The sequence below is a fragment of the Oncorhynchus mykiss genome, chromosome 13 (assembly GCF_057628025.1).
Source record: "Oncorhynchus mykiss isolate SJ-2025 chromosome 13, ASM5762802v1, whole genome shotgun sequence".
Classification (NCBI taxonomy): domain Eukaryota; kingdom Metazoa; phylum Chordata; class Actinopteri; order Salmoniformes; family Salmonidae; genus Oncorhynchus; species Oncorhynchus mykiss.
Window position 1 is genome coordinate 47,120,831 of NC_143034.1, and position 20,065 is coordinate 47,140,895.

The following is a 20,065-nucleotide window of genomic DNA, read 5'->3' on the forward strand; positions in this document are numbered from 1 at the left end:
ATTTCATTACGTAATCATTCTTTTATTCTGGTTGGGCCTGGTGTTTTGAAGCGGATTATGTTGTCCTTTTCCATCCTGTTGCTTGTCAATGGCCAGATCATAAAGCAGCCGTAGACTTGTCATTATACACCCTGGAAGAAATGTAGGCCTAATATCGTGATATTGGTACAACTGTAATATAATGGACAACTTTAATAAAAGAAGCCCTACAGTGCCATCTTCTGTATGGAAAAAAGGACAGCAGGGTTCACTTTCACCAGCAGTTTTGCTAGTTTTCACTCCTACCTTCACAGTACTTCATTTATATAACATTTACATTGCCATCATGAGGTAATACGTATCTATTAACTGTTTCTAAGGTATTTATGAACACTCTATAATAGATTTTGCTTGGCATAGGGTATTTTCCTTCTATCTTCCAGACAGTTATTTCCCATTTAATTTAAACAGACCTATGTCTGTTTGTATCATAAAAAGAAGTACGTCTGTAATGGTAGGCCAGGCTACTGTTTAATGAGCACTGACTGTTGAACACAGCTAACATGGGTCTGGCTGGTCCGCTGGGTTGTCTGTGTTACTGGACCAGTCGAGTTCTCTTTCCTCTGAGAATCACGTGACTATGAGTAGCGTGCCACAGCCCCAGCTCGCACTGCGCACCCGCCCCTTGAGAGAAGGAAAACAACATGCGCTAGACTCGAGGCTGGAGGCTTCCTCTTCCATGATCAGCATGATCTTCCTCTTCCATGATTGATTGAGGAACAATACTCATTGATAATATATGTTTGTTATTACCCCTGTATACATGTGAATGACATTTATACATGAATTATGGAAAAATAGAACAGGGTACCTTACCAATATACAGTATGAGAGCAAAGGTTGTTGGTGAGGAACGAATTATGTTACTAAATAACCTTCCCAAATACCATCACCTGACCCTCATATTAAAATGCATTACATCCGTATAGGTATAGCATTTGTTCTATTTTACTTCTTTTTTTAAATTGTATCTCATTATATGAACAAATAATAACACATATTAAACATCATTATTATGACTACCTATCAACTGTAGCATTTTGATAAATTAGTATTATCCACTAGTTATTAGTAGCCTATAGTAGCTTAGTCGCCTATGTAATAGTTGACTAATAGTAATAGTATTCTGATAGTAGTAATAATGTTAGTAGTAGCCTTATAGCAGACGTGTAGCCCTTGTGAGTAGAATCATTCATAAGCTACATGTGGGCTATCCAAATGTCCATATACTTTCAAGTCGCACGCTTTTTTACCATAGTCCAGCTACCAAGCACAGTGTGGTCACAATACAGACGTCACTCTCTAACTGAGCCAGTTAAGTGCGCAGCTTTTAACTGTACAACTTCAATTTCAGCATGCTTGCGGACGACATAGGAATCTTCGGATCCCATCGGCGTGTGAACCCAAATACACGGACCCTATTATTTACGTCGCGTCCGTAGCGAAGAAATCCGTATTTTATGGTGGATTTCATACGGGGAGTTCAACGCTGTAGTGGCGAGCTCAAGTCGCTACAAATAAGAGGACACGAGGACCCTTAAAGGTAATTCTAACTGCGACACTGTATCAAAACTGGACATGTGTGCGCGCATCCCAGAGAAGCGCATTAGAACATTCACATTATAATGTTATTGGTTGGGCGTGAAAGCTGTCCATTGCGTAAAACGAACATAATTGAAATGGATAGGCGATGCATCAACGTATGTGACTTCTGTTATCGACTGTTGGTGTAGGATTCTAAGGAAGGCTAATGCCTGGTACGGTTAAAACGAATCATTTGCCCTGAAAACGAAAAGCCTTTACGCAGCGCGACATTTATTTTGCTTCTCACCAATCCCACAACATTTTGTGGGATAGGGTTATAGAATTCTGCAGAAGAGGTTATGAAATCCTGGAAAAGTGTACTACGCACTTAGCTGCTCTGTTTTCATATTGGCTTTCAGAAGAGAAACGCCCACTTTTACTAATGTTGTATGTGCAGGGGAGAACGTGTTTTACAGACTGCCATTTGGTTTCGGTATATGACACGTTTGACGTGTTTGCGGTTTCACTTTATTATAGGCCCGTTATTTTATGATTCCGTTGTTCTAGTCCCACATGATACAATTACGATGGCACATTATAGCGCTGACCAGGATGCACTGGAAGGTGTTTTTTTAAGCCTTTTTAACGCAGTCCTTGGTGCTTTTGCTAACAGAAGGGGGCGGTGGTTCGCTCACGCACGCACACGCATGCAGAAGTTTGAGTCATGCGTTTCGTTTGGCTGTGTGAGTGAGTGAGTGTGTGTGTGTGTGTGTGTGGGAGGGAGGGGGGGGGGGGGATCACTTCTCTTACGGGAAGCTCTTGGAAAATTACTTTTCCAATTGCCATTGATGTTATCACATCCCAGATCCAAGTAAAACGTGTTTTTGGAGTTAGGCACAACCAATTCACACACCACACTCACACCAACAGTGATATCCTCCTTTAATGCTACTTCTAACAACACAACAATTGACCCTTAAGAATTGGTGTAATAGAAAAGTGTTCTTTAACATGATTGACCGGGGCACTTCCATGTGTTTTGTGTCAGTGCCAGTAACTCTATCATTCTATCATTGTGCAGGACCATGGAGGAGGCCCCAGAGGTCCCTGTCTCAGACCCAGTCCCGGACCCGGCCCTAATCCTGACCCCAACACCTTGTCCTGCCTCCAACATACCCTCCCGAAGCCTGTTGGAGTGGAGGAAGAGGGTGAAGTCTGAGTACATGCGCCTCCGTCAGCTGAAACGCTTTAAAAACGCAGAGGAGGTCAAGGTAAGGATAATGAGAGAGAGAGAGAGAGAGAGATAGATTGTGTGTATAGCTATTACAAACTATTCTTACATTTCCTGTCTTTTCCAGGCCTTGTTCATGTCCAACCGGCAGAAGATAGAGGAACGTACCAACCTTCTGAACGAGGAGTGGTCCAAGCTGAGGATCCAGTCAGTTCCCCTGTCTACCCCAGGTGGAGCGCTACCCGGCAAAAAGGTGAGAGAGAGAAAGAGACAAAAGGATAGCGAGGCATACAGTAGGAGGCGACGCATCACATTTTCTGGCCTATCCAGACAAAGCAACGATTTCCTGTGCCAGTGAACCTCATGGCTGCGCTTGCAATAGCTCTCCCATTGATGTTCTCAGATGGATTTATTGCTCTCAACAGGAAAAAAAAATCAAAAATGATTTTGTATAATTGAAACAAGAACACTTTCTCTTAGTCACAGATGGACAAAATCTGTGACCAGAGAACGTTTGTGTGATCACATTTATTTTACAGTTATAGGAAAGGTGAACTCTTCCAGTAAGTCGTTTATAATTTGATTGTTACTATATGTAGAAAGCATTTCAGTAATGTCAAGCCCTATTGTACCACTTTTGAATAGGAAAACATAATATCAGATATTTCATAATATTTGTACTATGTACTTGAGTTTGTGTCCTCAAAGGGGAGTCGACCGCATACATTTAATAGAAAGGTTAGTTCTAGACCTTTTAAAAATGTTGCAGAACTACCAGTTATTGTTTATGGCCATCTCATGAAGAATATTTACTTTTGTGTATGTGTATTTAAGGGGAAATCTACATTTTGGCCATTAACTAGCCCTTTCAAGCCCATTCTGGCTCCTGCCTCCTCATTAACCAGGCCAGGGTCTGCTCTCCCATCAGGCCGACAGAGGACTGTGATGTTTCATCCCCTTTCAGGGAGATCCTGAGCTGCCAAAAAGGGTTCATGAGGCGCCTTACTGAGGTCAATAACTAAACTCTCTCAGAACCTATGATGAAAACAGCCTGGAGGCAGACAGAGCAGCATCTTGTGTTCCTGAAATTCTCACTATGCTCTTCTCTATTGTCTTGGTATTTGTTTCCTAGTTCATTTCAGAGTAGTGTCAGTGGATATAGCATTGTCTTTATCCATTTGGGTAATAGTAGCCTACCTGTTTGTTATAATCCAGTGCTGGTCTGTCCTACTTTGTCATACTCACCCATCTGTCTCTGGTCCAATCACAGTTGTGCATGGTGGAGTTTGGCTTCCCAGCGTTTAAAGCTCAGGCGGTTGCCGTGCGGCCGCTGACGACCGTGGCAGGAATCCCCTTCATGTACTCCTGGTCCCCTCTGCAGCAGAACTTCATGGTACGGGGCTTTCTCGACAACACACACACATTCAGTATACACTACGGGTCAAAAGTTTTAGAACACCGACTCATTCAAGGGTTTTTCTTTATTTTGACTATTTCCTACATTGTAGAATAACAGTGAAGGCATCAAAACTATGAAATAACACTTATGGAATCGTATAGTAACCAAAAAAGTGTTAAACTAAATCAAAATATATTTTAGATTTGAGAATCTTCAAATACCCACCCTTTGCCTTGATGACAGCTTTGCACACTCTTGGCATTCTCTCAACCACCTTCATGAGGTAGTCGCCTGGAATGCATTTCAATTAACAGGTGTGGCTTCCTAAAAGTAATTGTTTGACATTTCTTTCCTTAATGCATTTGAGCCAATCAGTTGTGTTGTTACAAGGTAGGGGGGTATACAGAAGATAGCCCTATTTGGTGAAAGACCAAGTCCATATTATGGCAAGAACAACACAAATAAGCAAAGAGAAATGACAGTCCATCATTACTTTAAGACATGAAGGTCAGTCAATACGGAACTTTTTCAAGAACTTTTAAAGATCCTTCAAGTGCAGTCACAAAAACCATCAAGCGCTATGATGAAACTGGCTCTCACGAGGACCGCCACAGGAAAGAAAGACCCAGAGTTACCTCTGCTGCAGAGGATTAGTTCATTAGAGTTACCAACCAAATAAATGCATCACAGAGTTCAAGTAACAGATACATCTCAACATCAACTATTCAGAGGAAACTGTGTGAATCAGGCCTTCATGGTCAAATTGCTGCAAAGAAACCACTACTAAGGGACACCAATAATAAGAAGAGACTTGCTTGGGCCAAGAAACACAAGCAATGGACTTTAGACCAGTGGAAATTTGTCCTTTGGTCTAGAGTCCAAATTGGAGATTTTTGGTTCCAACCGCCGTGTCTTTGTGAGACGCGGTGTGGGTGAACGGATGATTTTTGCATGTGTATTTCCCACTGTAAAGCATGGAGGAGGAGGTGTTATGATGTGGGGGTGCTTTGCTGGTGACACTGTCTGTGATTTATTTCGAATTCAAAGCACATTTAACCAGCATGGCAACCACAGCATTCTGCAGCGATACACCATCCCATCTGGTTTGGGCTTAGTCCCACTATCATTTGTTTTTCAACAGGACAATAACCCAACACACCTCCAGGCTATTTGAACAAGAAGGAGAGTGATGGAGTGCTATATCAGATGGCCTGGCCTCCACAATCTCAACCAAATTGAGATGGTTTGGGATGAGTCGGCCTGCAGAGTAAAGGAAAAGCAGCCAACAAGTGCTCAGCATATGTGGGAACTAATTCACGACTGTTGGAAAAGCATTCCAGGTGAAGCTGTTTGAGAGAATGTCAAGAGTGTGCAAAGCTGTCATCAAGGCAAAGGGTGGCTATTTGAAGAATCTCAATGTCACGTCCTGACCTTAGTTCCTTTTGTATGTTTCTATTTTAGGTTGGTCAGGGCGTGAGTTGGGGTGGGCATTCAATGTTTTTGTTCTATGTTTGGTATTTCTATGTGTTTGGCCTGGTATGGTTCCCAATCAGAGGCAGCTGTCAATCGTTGTCTCTGATTGAGAACCATACTTAGGTAGCCTGTTTTCCCACTCTTGTTTGTGGGTGGTTGTTTTCTGTTTAGTGTATGTCACCTTGCAGAACTGTTTTCGTTTCTTCCATTCACTTCGTTATTTTGTTTTGTGTTTTCAGTTAATAAATTAACATGGACACTTACCACGCTGCGCATTGGTCCGATATTTCATACTCGTCGTCAGACGACGAAGAGATCCGTTACACTCAAATACGAAATATATATTTGTTTACCACTTTTTTGGATACTATATGACTCCATATGTGTTATTTCATAGTTTTGATGCCTTCACTATTATTCTACAATGTAGAAAATAGTCAAAATAAAGAAAGACCTGTGAATGTGTAGGTGTTTTAATACTTTTGAACGGTAGTGCACATACACACCAGGGAAAAGACACGCCCTTATTCCACTTGTGTAATAACAATAAACGCTCATCTCTATGCAGTAACAAAGTCATTTCTCAATTACTGTGCAACAACATGATAGGTCGCTTCTAACGTTACTACGTTGTTATTACACAGGTATAAAAACCCTAATATGAACATTTGCACACAGATTTATTCATGTACCACATTAACACACAAACAGCCAGATGTGACTATGTGTTTGTTGATTTTGAGTCCCATAGGGCGTGGCACAATTGGCCCAGCGTCGTCCGGGTTTGGCCAGTGTAACCGATGTGAAATGGCTAGCTAGTTAGCGGTGGTGCACGCTAGTAGCGTTTCAATCAATGACGTCACTCGCTCTGAGACCTGAAGTAGTTGTTCCCCTTGCTCTGCAAGGGCCGCGGCTTTTGTGGAGTGATGGGTAACGATGCTTCGTGGGTGTCAGTTGTTGATTTGTGCAGAGGGTCCCTGGTTCGAACCCGGGTCGGGGCGAGGGGATGGATGAAAGCTATACTGTTACACCGGGGTAAATAAGAATTTGTTCTTAACTGACTTGCCTAGTTAAATAAAATACAAATACAATATATTTTTTTTCCTAGGTGGAGGATGAGACGTTCCTCCATAACATCCCCTACATGGGAGACGAGGTGTTGGAGCAGGACGAGGCCTTCCTGGAGGAGCTCATCGACAACTATGACGGTGTCCATGGAGACAGAGGTGACCTGCCTACCTGCCTAGACCAGGGATATCATCCTTTCTGTCCTGTTTCGATTACGCACACTGTCAGTCTGATCTATCACAGAGTTATATTATTGGAGACGTGGGGGTTAGGCGGGCTCCAGGAGGTCAATCGGTACAGTACGTGCGTTGCTGTGTGCTGCTGGGGAAATCTTAATTGTTTAGGGGATATGTGCTGACGTATATTGCATGATGTCATCAGTAGGTGCGGACATGTTTGACTGTGTGGTTTGTCTCCCAGAGGGAGGGTTCATCAACGACGAGATCTTTAAAGAGTTGGTGGAGGCCTTGAGCCAGTACTCAGACCAGGAGGAGGAAGAGGAGGAGGCGGCGGAGGAGAAAGGGGGGAAAGAGGAGGAGGAGAAGGGGGTGAGGAAGAGCGCTGGGGAAGGGACTGAAGAGGCCAAGGTGGGGCCCACAGCCTTCTTCAGGAGGAAGAGGAGGAGTGTCGTAGAGGGTGAGTGTCCTCCAGAGTCTTTTGACTGAAAGATGTAACCACAACTAACATACAGTAGTTCATGTCTCCTAGATGTGATTGGATGCTTACTGTATGTAACAAAAGGTAATACGTGCTGTTTTCTATATGAGAGTCACTGGTTTTACTATGCTGGACTATCTGAAGGGAAATGTGCATGCTTATTTGTATTTGCTATAGACTTGTCCTCCTACTCTTATCAGTGGCATGAGAGAACAGAGGGTACAGGTCAGGTTGATCACTGTGACTGTACTGTACCCCATGTTGTACAGGAGCCAGCAGGTCACTCTGTCCCAACACAGTGGCACTGCCTGGCATTGTTTACCTAGAGACTTTCCCAGTCCCAGGGACAGACTGGGTGGATGGGGAACATGTTTGGTCATAACACCAATACAATACGACCAGGTTCTGGTTACAAGGCCCTTTGACCTCTGGCACATAGAGAGCACCAGGGATTATGGGAACTGGTGGGGGGGGGGGGGACACACTCACATAGAGAGATATTGTGTCATCAGACACTGTCACTCAGTGTCAGAACTTATCAGTATGACTGACACACTCATTGGTACTCTCTCAATACACAGAGCACATGGACAAACAGTCCTCAATAGGATCGGGACTCGTTCCAATATGATTGCTTACATGGCAAGAAGTGCAAATACAATTACATCTCAATGGGAAATTGGAACTAGAAAAGGGGTGGTTGAGTAGCTAATTATCTGCTCTTTGCTTTTCTTCTCACTACCTTCCTTAGTGAGGGATTCGCCTGCCAATAAGAAGATCCCGCATGATAAGATATTCACGGCCATCGCCTCGATGTTCCCCTACAAGGGTACGACGGAGGAGCTGAAGGAAAAGTAAGAAAAGTGCCCATCAACTGTGCTGTGCTTAGCCGAGCGTTGCTTGGTGTTCACCATGGAGATGGGAGCTCTCAGGGAGATGCTAATAATGCTCTCTGCCCTCTCTTCTCACGCTCAATAGAAAAGTTGCATCCCCGTCTGAAAGGCCTTTTTCTTATCAAATACCGCAAACTGAACACTCTCATCCAAATCCACCTGCAAATGAGCATAGGCCAGGGGTCGGCAACAGGGCCCCCCAAAGTTTTTAGTAAAATAAAGAATAATAATGTTTTGTTTTCCGTTAAACAGAAAATAACTGTAAAATTCAGCAAAATTTAGGAAATCTGTTCCTAAGTATTCCCACAAATAAATAAAAAATGACTTGATTGTGCCTCAACGTAATCAAGGTATGAAATTATTGTTATTTCCAAATTCAGTTTATTTTTGGGCTTAGTTGTGGTCTATTTGCAATGTACAAATTATTATTATTATCTTCCAGCCCCCCAACCATCCGCTCCGACAAAAATCGTCCCGCAGCCTGATCTAGTTGCCTACCCCTGGCATAGACCTACTTGAGTCAGAATACAGCTACTTACTGTAGTTTCCCACTTCTACTGTATATCATGCAGTATACCATGCTCATCCAAAATACAATCCTAATACAAAGTTATATTATGCATGGTAAGGCTTTGTTTTGTTTTATCCCCTTCTTCCCCAAATGACACTTCCCTAGGTACAAGGACCTCCTGGAGCCCCCCAGCCCGGTAAAGCTGCCCCCCCTCTGCACCCCTAACATAGACGGGCCGTTCGCCAAGTCTGTCCAGCGGGAGCAGTCTCTGCACTCCTTCCATACCCTGTTCTGCAGGCGCTGCTTCAAATACGACTGCTTCCTCCACCGTAATGTGTCCTATGGGTTTACTCTTTTCTCTCACTTTCTGTATCTTTCTCTCTCTCTCTCTCTCTCTCTCTCTAACTCTCTCTGTGTTTTTAACCTATTGACATCTGTCAACATGTGGCTTTTCCTCTAGATTTATGTTTTTATTTTTTCTCTCTGTCTCACTCGGACTCTCGTGGAATCAACACAGCTCTAGTGTTATAATAAATGCATTATTACTAGCCAGGACAAACATATTTTCACGATTTCACTAATATCATCAAAATCAATGAATCGTAGCACGTTTTTTGGGCTCATTCAGTAGTTTTTACCTGATAAAGTAGAAATCGTTTTTAAAGTACCGTTTGTATTCCCTAAAAAAACATTGAAAATGACACTGTTGCTGCTTCCTGTTGTCATGGCTTTTTGATTTATGATTTAAATGTCCAAATTCATAATCAATATGCTGAAATACTTGTTATATTTTGAAGACCAATACATAAAAGTTACACCCTACACACACCTGTCACACATGTTCAGAATACTTGTATTTTGCTAAATGGTTAGTGTGTTGGGCCAGTAACCGAAAGGTTGCTGGATCGAATCCCCGAGCTGACAAGGTAAAAATCTGCCGTTCTGCCCCTGAGCAAGGCAGTTAACCCACTGTTCCCCGGGTCACTGAAGACGTGGATGTCGATTAAGGCAGCCCCCCCGCACCTCTGTGATTCAGCGGGGTTGGGTTAAATGGGGAAGACTAATTTCAGTTGAAAACATTCAGTTGGACAACTGACTAGGTATCCCCCTTTCCCTAAATTAGCACCTTTCAAACTGCACACGTACTAATATTTCCCGAGCGGTCACTCAATAATGGAATTGGTGAGCTTGTTCTACTGTAATCAATAGGAGCGCATGCATATGAATCACTCACATCGATATCGTATTGAAATCAATTGAACTGGGACAATAACCATGGCGATATGTACCATTAGCACTCTTCTACCAGACAAACATCAACGAACTTGGGTAAACTACATATGTCGAATGATGACCACCTGTCGTAGCCATTTATTAACTTATTTCTCAGTGAGAAAATTATTTTGGAAGATGGCCAATACGGAAAAGGAGACACTTTTTGGACTGGATAATTTCAACAAATAGCTTAACCCTCAAATCCATTAATTAATGTACTGCCAGAGCGCCCAATTTTTTTCTAGCCACCGTGGTCTGAAAATGACATCTGAAAATGACAGCTGCGTCCCACTAAGGACTGGCATGTATGATAAAAACAGTGGCAGTGTCCAAAATATCTGATTGTCAGCTGTTGTCAAACACAAAATTATTCTCTTTCTCAAAAGTGTGCAGCAAATTCTACTAGATGAAAACCCCAAATTAGTATGACATCCTGGCATTTAAAATACTATAAAACGTTCTATTTTTGCATACCCAAAGTGCCTACTATTTAGAACGCAAGTATATTTGGACACGGCCACTGGTACTAAACCAAAGATATTGATCTGTGTTAAGCAATCGATTTCGTGAGATCATGCTGACTATAAACTGTAATACTAACATCACCCATCTGAGGTAAAAAAGGATGTGCTTTTCCTGCAATTCTTGTGTGGTGAAAACATTAGTATGTGTAATCTAGTAACACGTTCTGTCCACCATTGGGAAATTAGCATAATGTAACCTAATTAAATATGTCAAAGTAATTCAATATTTTAATATATGATAACAGTAAATGTAGCAGACTCACACATTTTTACAACAATAACATATATTTCTTCCTACTTTAACCGTGGAGAGAATTTATATGCTCCCAATCACAATTTAACCAGGCGCTCTAGACTAGAATGTCCATAGGGTCTGTGCAGCAGGCAAAATGTTTTACGTTAGTATTACTAGTATTACTGTTCTACTAACATACTATCAGTTACTATCAGTATACTAATAGTATGTGTCTTTCCAGCTTTTCACGCTACGCCCAATGTTTACAAGAGGAAGAACAAGGAGATTCGCATGGAGACAGAGCCCTGTGGTCTGGACTGCTTTCTGCTACAGGTGTGCTCAGATCCTCTACATGTCCTCTGTGTTTAACTGCCCGACAACAGACAGACAAGCCAATGATGAATCTCTGATCCATTCATCCCTTCTCTAACACTCTTCTATCTCTTCACTTCTGTCCCTGTCTTCCTCTCTCCCTCCTCTAAAGAAAGGGGCCAAAGAGTTTGCGGATCAGGAGATGCTGCGCTCCCAGAGGTCTCGGCGGCGGCGGCGACAGCCACGCCCTCCCAGCTCCAGCTGCCCTGGCCCGTCAGGCACCACTGAGGAGGCCAAGGAGGTGGATAGTGACCACGAGACCACCAGCTCCTCAGGTAGCTAGGGGAAACACTAGCATTATAAGGGGCAAGACAGACCAACACAAACGTCAGCGGAGCGCAGTAGAGCACCTGCTGGCTGACGACAAATGGTGGCGATTCAACATGTAGAATCGTTGGGAAATGAACAGAAGATTATGACCGATGTTCTGTGGTCAGAGGCGATAGGACGGCCACCCACAGCGCACGGCCGATGTTCATGTCAGTCTGTCTGGTCTGAAGGACTTTAAAAGACAATTATGTGAAATACGAGCTTCTAAGGTACTATTCATAGGTTGCAACTCCGTCACTCGGTCGTGTCATGCCATTGTTATGAACGTTCTCAAGGCGCCATAGTGGTGCCCTAAAGTGGTTATAAGCCCAGTCATTCTGGACGGAGGCTAACGACTGTTCAGTCTAAATTACACTATTGTGCCTGGAAATACAACAAATTTACTTTAGACAGATTGCAATATTGTCATTAGCTAGCAAAGTTTTTTAAACATAGCTATCAATGCTAACGGTAGCTAGCTAAAATCCTCTGTCCTCCTCTCAATCTTAGCTAAATAGCTAACGTTATACTGCATCTGAAGTCAATCTGGCAACATCAAAATGATGACAAAAGGTTTATTTGCCTTCTTTTTAAATTGCATTGTATTTCTAAGCCACTGTAATTCCCCAGCTAGCAATGAGGAATCGGCCCAGAATCCTCTTCCGGTCGGCCGGAACTGACTGAATTGGCCCGGTATCAAAAGGAATGACTGCCCAGAATCTGCCCAAGAACATCGGGCCATTTCAGTCTACCAGAATTCAGCCGACTTTACCGGCATCTTACCAGAATCCACCCAGAAGCAGCCCGATGAAAATGTAAATAAATGTATACAAAATTACCTGTTTTAGTCATTTTAAATATTACTATTTTACATTATATACATAAAAGTTATACCCATCCACAAAAAAAAAAATTTTGTCGGAGGAAACACCATACACCTGGTGACCGTTTCAGCATACATGCATGCGCCTGGCCCGCCACAGGAGTCACTACAGAGCGATGGGACAAGGACATCCCGGGCCGGCCAAACCCTCCCCTAACTTGGACAACGCTGGGCCAATTGTGCGTCACCTCATGGGTCTCCCGGTCGCGCCCGGCACGGGTCTCGAACCATCATCTGTAGCAACGCAGTTTGCACTGCAATGCAGTTTCTTAGACCACTGCGCCACTCGGGAAGCTCCATCCACAAAGTTTGTAATGCTTATCAATTGCCTTGCACAAAGTATCAAAATACTACACAGGACTCTTAAATAATTTAATTGAAATGTTAATAGTATTTTTGATCACAGAAACAATGAGAAAATATGGAAAAATAAAGAATGAAATGTTAATTATATAAAGCAGCCCGTGTAATCATCTGCCAGAGAGTAACCCCAATCAGCCCGAGGCCCCAAGTCATACATTTGGGCCAGATAACTCACACCGGAATCGGCCCAGATCCACTGTGCTAGCTGGGGCACCTTTGATGACATTTTCATCAGAGCTCATTGACAATACATTGAGTAGGATGCTCAGTTGGGCATCAGTCCAAAACGGACGTTCAAAACAATATTGTGACGGAAATGCAACCCATGAATAGGAGACTACCAGCTTCCTATCTTCTCAGGTAGGAGAACACTAATGCCTCATCTGCTACGGTACTACTGTATATCTGTCATACCTCGGTGTATTAATGACAGAATGGATCGACTAAGTTCCCCATAATGCTCATCTGCCAGAATGGTTCATGTGTGCTGAATGCAGTACATCAGAAAAGAGAACCTTGGCTGAAGATGATTATTATTATTATTTTTAACTATTCACTCTCACAACACAAGAATCCAACCATGGGTTTCAGCCCCAAAACGAATAGATTCTTCACTCAGCCTCTCCCCCTGGTTTCCTCTTTCTGTTGACAGACTCATGTGGAGAACAGTGGGAGGGGAGAAAGAGTACTCTCCTCAGGCTCTCGTTTTCTCTGTCCTAATCATTTCCTCACTCTCTCTACTGTCGCTCTCTTGCATTCAGTTTGGAAGGAACTAATATCTGTACTGTGATGTCACTGCAGCTCTTCATTTTGAAGATAGACTACTGACTTAAGCTGGTGGCCCAGAGGCCTTCCCCTAGCTCAAATCATGTGTAAGAACAGATTGGTGAGCGGACTAATAAGCATTCCCCAGTCATAGCATGTGGTCACAATAACACAGCCTTGAACCTGTTGCCAAGCAACATGTCGCTCTCTGCCTTTGGCAGTGGGTGTATGTGCGTGAGTCTCAAATGCCTCCCCCCCCTCTCTGTGCGTGCGCATGTGTGTGTTTTTGCGTACGGTCAGAGAGCAACTCTCGCTGTCAGACCCCCACCAAGCTGTGTCCGGGGGAGGAGCACGGGGAACAGGTGGAACCTCCTGTCCAGTGGAGTGGGGCTGAGGAGTCTCTGTTCAGAGTGCTGCACGGAACCTACTACAACAACTTCTGCTCCATCGCTCGCCTCATCAGCACCAAGACCTGCAAACAGGTGAACCACCAAGAACCTACACCCACCAGATGTTCATATACTCTATTGATGCACCAATTAAAGCATGTCTCCTGGACAACACGCTAATGACCAAAACAACATTACAGACTTAGTACAGACCGACAAGATAACGAAGTGGTGCTGTGACTGTGTTGTATGTAGTGTGTCGGCATTGATACAAGTGTCGTAACACATAATACTGTGTGGAAAATTGGGATGATTACAAATAGAATGTAAACAACACGCAGAGTCATAAATTAGGACTTTTACGACATGACATCTTTGTTATTCTCCGAGACTCCGTCACGGTCTCCAGGCTCAGACGGCTTGTAGCAAGCGGATCCCTTCCTAGCCGAGGTATTGTGGGGATGCTATGTGTCTCTAATATGGGGGAGTTATGGGAGTATTGTATGGTAGAACATATTAGGCCTTCTCATCAGATTTACAAAGCTATTGAGAGACACGTTCCAATCCTCCAAAACAAAACAGAGAGACAAAGACCGAGAAACAAAGAAGGCGTAGCGTGACGACAGAGATCCGCCACAGACGTTGCAAAGTAGCTTAGCCCCCTGCAGCAGCATCCCGGCCCCCAGCACAACGCTAGTGTGCCTCTATAGCATGGCCTTGTTATCCCTCAGAGAGCCTGTGGTTTGGCTGGATGGAAACACCGCTGCTACGAGCTTCCCAGTCCCTCCCTCTGCGTAATGTATGTCTGTCTGTTTTAGGGAGGAAGCCAAATCTATTTTTTTTTGTCAGGCAGAAGTGGTTTGGGGCTTTGTGGGTGTGTTTGGGGAGTGGGATGGCGGGGAGGTGTGTGTGTGCGCGCGCGTTACGCTGAGATGGTGGTGGGTTCTGATAGGGGAGGAGAGGGCCGGATGTTTTATGGAGTAATCACATGCAGCGATGCACTTCCCAGCTTAATTTGAGAGACACTCAACTACACAATGGGACCAAGTCCAGGTCCACACAAGATTCTGTATAGTTGCGTCATATCTGTGTGTATGCGTTGACAAATATGCCTGCATGTGTGTGTTTAATGTGTGTGTTCCCTCTCTTCTTCAGGTGTATGAGTTTGCTGTGAAAGAGGTCCTGATCCATCGTGTTCCGTTGGTGGAAGGTGGCAACTCCCCTCAGAAGAAGAAGAGGAAGCACAGGCAAGATGGCCGCTTTTTTCTCACTCCCAGTCCCAGTCCCAGTTGCAACATGACCTCATAGGAATGTAGTGAGAATGGACCCTGATACACAGATCAGTGAGAGAAATAGATGAAACCTTGCAGAAAATGAAAGTAACTGCTCTTTTTCAAATAGCTTTGTACAGAAATAGACATGATTATTGAAAATGTTTTTCATTTCTTTCTGTAGGTTATGGGCAAAAATTCAGCTCAAGAAAGGTGAGTTCTCCACTTGACTGAAGTATTGAAATAGTCAAATTAACGTTGTCAAATGCATTTCTAATTCAGAATGATGTATCTGCTCATTGTATAATTAAAGCCTTTGTCCTCTCTAGATAACTTGTCCAATCAGGTGTACAACTACCAGCCATGTGACCACCCGGACCACCCATGTGACAGCTCCTGTCCCTGTGTGATGACCCAGAATTTCTGTGAGAAGTTCTGCCAGTGTGAGCACGAGTGTGAGTGTCACCTTACCCAAACACACATCCACTGCTACCACCACGTCCTCACACACACACACCACTTCCCAACTCGGTCAGACCCTTAGCAGAAGTCCAAGACATATCAGTATAAAAAAATACATTTCAACACATACGGAACATTCCTTCCACTAAACTGGCTGTGGTAAATGTTTACTACAATTACCTGTACTGACAGCGAGAGGTTTCACAGCTCAACTCTGTAATGGGAATAGGAATGTGTTCACAGGACAATTCTGCTGAAGCCAAGCTCTCTTTCACTCGGTGGATAAAAAGGCCCTTTTGACAGGCCATAATAGACAGTGGAACAGTGTGTAAGACGATCCTCCTCATCGCTGTGTGTTCGCAGGATAAGCTGTCCTCTGGCAGGCAGGGTTTGGTTAGCTTTATGGGCATCTGTTCAGCATGGGGCGTGGTTCACAATGCTCTGACACATTCATCCCAGGAGAAATGAGCCTGAACCGCTGGGCCCACGCACTTCCACAAATGGCCACAGGGCGGAAGGGAGAGAGAGAGGGAGAGAGAGAGGGAGAGAGAGAGAGAGAGAGAGGGAGAGAGAGGGAGAGAGAGAGAGAGAGAGCTTGGCTCTGAATTCACAGCTTTGGCTCATTTTGTGTTCTAATAGAAATACAGTTCTCCCTCCCCCTCCCTGGTTCTGACAGGAAGCAGCGTATGGAGGGTTTAATGTGTGAGCTCCACAGCCCTGGAGAGAAATCAAAGAGACGTGACAGGCACAGTGGCTGAGCTACAACATCCATCCCTACATTTGTACGAGACAGACCGCTACGACTGAACACTGCTCGGTGATGCGCACACACAGCCACGCAAACTGTAGGGAAGAAGACTTAGGAAGGAGGAGAGACAAGACTAATGTTACTGCTTATGGAGTATTGTCCTCCAGCTAAACCTGTTGGAGAGGAGAGGGACATTTTAAGTTGTCTGCCGCTCGTTTTCCTACTTCCTCTGCCCGGAAGGCTTTCCATTACTCTCAGCACAGCTGTATTTCAGCATAGCTGCCAGCAGGGGTCAGTGATTGATGAGTTACATTACAGAGCAGCGGCTTTTCTTTTGCTTTTTACCGTTGGAGGCAGCGTTCATCGATGAAAATGCGGTTGCCGTTCGCCACACAGCCACAGAGAATTCTGTTACAAATTAGTTCTCTAGTCCACTGAGGCATATAACACATACGGGCCTCTCTGTTACCGCGGTATGTTTCTATGCTGTTTCTAAAAAGTGACTATAAACCTCTCCGCTGAACGTTCCCCTGTCTGACTCTGAACACTAACCTGGGGTGTTACGTTGTTCTCCAGGCCAGAACCGTTTCCCGGGCTGCCGCTGTAAGACCCAGTGCAACACCAAGCAATGTCCCTGCTACCTGGCGGTGAGGGAATGTGACCCAGATCTGTGTATGACCTGTGGAGCCGCGGACCACTGGGACAGCAAGGTAGTCTCCTGCAAGAACTGCAGCATCCAAAGGGGGCTCAAGAAGGTAGGCCAGCAGGTCGTGTTCCAGTCCAAAGGAATAGAAAATAGAAGCTGGTTTCACAGGTAGCTTTTGAGAGCTGATGATGTGCTGTATCTGAATTCAGGTCGGAGTCAGAACCCATATCAACATGCTTATGACTTGCTGAGGAATGAAAGGCACACTTGTATTATTCCAGTGTTGTCTTGTATGTCAGCCAACTTTAACCTCTGACCTCTCCCAGCACCTCCTGCTGGCCCCCTCAAACGTGGCAGGGTGGGGCACCTTCATCAAAGAGTCAGTTCAGAAGAATGAGTTCATCTCAGAGTACTGTGGAGAGGTGAGGCTACATAAAACTGTTGAACGTAGCTTTCTTTATCATGTAATGGGGTATAGTTGGGTGTGGGGTTTATACGGTAACAGTACGTGTTTGTATGAATGTCTTTGTGTTAATGTATAAAACATTTAGTCTGACCATCACGCTCTGAAACTGTCTGTGTCTGCAGCTAATCTCGCAGGATGAGGCGGACCGACGCGGGAGGATCTACGACAAATACATGTCCAGCTTCCTCTTCAACCTGAACAATGGTAATAATGACTCCTCAACACGCTAACGATGTTAACAGTTAACCCTTTTAAGGGCATCACAGTCTCTGTGATCGCTGAGCTGACACTGTTCCTGTTATGTCTCAACAGACTTTGTCGTGGACGCCACAAGGAAAGGGAATAAAATCCGATTTGCGAATCACTCGGTGAACCCAAACTGCTACGCTAAGGGTAGGATCACATAGAAAAATACAAAGCCTGTTTTTTGGAATGATTTGGTTTGGTGACGTGTACAAATCAATTATATAATGGCTGTTATGGTTGCAGTGGTCATGGTGAATGGAGACCACCGCATCGGGATCTTTGCCAAACGGGCTATCCTACAGGGGGAGGAGCTCTTCTTCGACTATAGGTAGAGCCTTGTGGCCATGGGAACACTGGAGCCTTCGATACAATACGGTATCGCAGTCCTTCTTTGGTTGTCTCTGATATTTGTGGGATGACTTGCATTTATTTTTTACACTGATGCTTCATACTGTCCTGACTCTCTCTCTCTCCTGCCCCTTACAGGTACAGCCAGGATGATGCCCTGAAGTATGTGGGCATAGAGCGAGAGGTCGACGTGGCCTAGCATTAACCTGCTGCATTTCAACCACCCGCACTGACCCCTTGCTGACTGACCCCCCCCCCCTTTCCGTCACCTGGTAACTCTTCTGCTCCTCCCCACAATGCCACAACAAACAGAAGCTCTATTGGCCTCTGTGAAACATTCACCGTAATGGAGGAATATTAAAACAGCTGATCTATGTTACTGACAATTGGGGCATTGACAACAGTGCTGTGACTAAATGGTTTTCTTCTCCCTTGGTGACAATTTCAGTGAAATCACTTCCTCTCTGCAGGAAGCACTTCCCCACTGCTTTATCACTCACCTATCGAAACTGTGTACGTGAAGCTTCTGGAACGAAACAAGCAATTAGAATGGCAACAAAAACCTACTATCTACAGTATATATTCAATGTATCGCTTATACTGTACCATCAGCCTCATGGCATTGTTGTTATTTTCAACATGAAAACATGCTGTGTGTTATTCTCTCTGTATTTGTTATTCTCTCTGTTACTGTACTCACATCTATTAACTATTGCTTGTCCTCTCAATGAGCAACGCTAACTTTTTAGCCTACAGTGTATCTATTAACAGTGCAAGACAAGCGCACGTGTTGTCTTTTGGTTTAAAATGAACTGTAAGCACATTAGCAAGAGAATGAGCTTTTATTTTCAAATGCAGCTCTATGGAGGAACTCAATATCCTGTCATGTTACTCAGAAAAAGCCTCTTCCTGGTAGCTTTTGGAGGCAATGCTAAACTCATGATAATGCTAAAGCTCTGTATCTGACCTGTCTCTGTGGCTATAGCATCAACACCACCCCCTTCATACATAATGAAATAACTTACTGTGCATTTATACCAATGTTCTTCAAAATAATATGCCGTACCGTACGAGAAACCGACTAACTGAATGTGAACTCTGAAGTGGTGGTTGATGGGAGATCTCATTCCTCCTTTAGTTTGACAACTCTAGTCACCCGTGCCATTGGTACTCAGTGATACGTGTACTTTATGAAGCATTTGCCATTCAGTTTACATGAGCGTCAGCTCTTCTAACTCTAAAGAGACTATATTCGTGTGTAAGAACCATGAACATTATAGTCTTCCCTGAACTAGCTGTGAGTGCCAAATGAATCTAAGCTGAAAGAGGAGGGTTGTCATTATGGTGTTTGTATTGTATATAATGGACTGTGTTACAGGTAACCATTTTACGGTTCTACTCGTCACGGGAAAATGAAATGGGAAAAATAGTTTTTTTTTACTATTTCAAGTGCCCCACCTGGATGTTGTGTACGTACAACCATCCATCTGATCATGTTGTCACACTATATACAAGTGAATTGTGGAACTGACATCCAGGTCTGATATTCACCCAGGATTTTATCCTTCAATCCAAAAACATTGACACCCATGACAAGATGAGATCTTTCTGCACGGAGGTGACTGAAACGATATGGAATTTATCGTTATGTACAACTTCTGCCTATGAAAATAAAACTTTAACTTTATACATTATTGCTATATGCATCTTGTCGTTGAGTACCATTGTCAGTCAAAGTGGGGGAGTGCTATTTTTTGTGGGGGGGGGGGGGCTAGGATGAGTCAGGGTTGAACATACCCTAGCCTCAACCACAACCCTAGCCCTAGTTTCATGTCCACATCCCGGTTCAACACTAACCCTCAACTACAACCCTAGCCCTAGCTTCTTGTCCACATCCCGGTTCAACACTAACCCTCAACTACAATCCTAGCTTCTTGCCCACATCCTGGTTCAACACTACAGTCGTGG

General features: G+C 44.0%; 1 protein-coding gene across 2 annotated transcripts; it reads left to right on the plus strand.

The window, feature by feature from the left end:
- Nucleotides 1-700: 700 nt before the first annotated feature.
- On the plus strand, nt 701-19,791 carry LOC110486277 (histone-lysine N-methyltransferase EZH1). 2 transcript variants are annotated; one of them, XM_090196338.1, is made up of 20 exons: nt 701-1,582; nt 2,645-2,834; nt 2,922-3,047; nt 4,065-4,187; nt 6,775-6,892; nt 7,155-7,370; nt 8,143-8,245; nt 8,961-9,124; nt 11,071-11,162; nt 11,314-11,476; nt 13,822-14,003; nt 15,066-15,157; nt 15,366-15,394; nt 15,511-15,636; nt 16,968-17,146; nt 17,364-17,459; nt 17,626-17,707; nt 17,816-17,896; nt 17,993-18,124; nt 18,236-19,791. In XM_090196338.1, exons 2-19 carry the CDS (start codon nt 2,649-2,651, stop codon nt 18,079-18,081), a joined length of 2,247 nt encoding a protein of 748 aa, XP_090052464.1. In that variant the 5' UTR covers nt 701-1,582; nt 2,645-2,648; the 3' UTR covers nt 18,082-18,124; nt 18,236-19,791. The 2 variants fall into 2 exon arrangements, with proteins under 2 accessions (XP_090052464.1, XP_021413412.3); XM_021557737.3 differs by having other exon boundaries at nt 17,993-18,077.
- Nucleotides 19,792-20,065: the final 274 nt, after the last annotated feature.

Coding starts and splice junctions, on each gene's coding strand:
- LOC110486277 (XM_021557737.3), top strand. CDS start 2,649: ATGGAGGAGGCCCCAGAGGTCCCTGTCTCAGACCCAGTCCCGGACCCG. Junction 4,188..6,774: donor CTCTGCAGCAGAACTTCATG/GTACGGGGCTTT, acceptor TTTTTTTCCTAG/GTGGAGGATGAGACGTTCCT. Junction 9,125..11,070: donor ATACGACTGCTTCCTCCACC/GTAATGTGTCCT, acceptor GTGTCTTTCCAG/CTTTTCACGCTACGCCCAAT.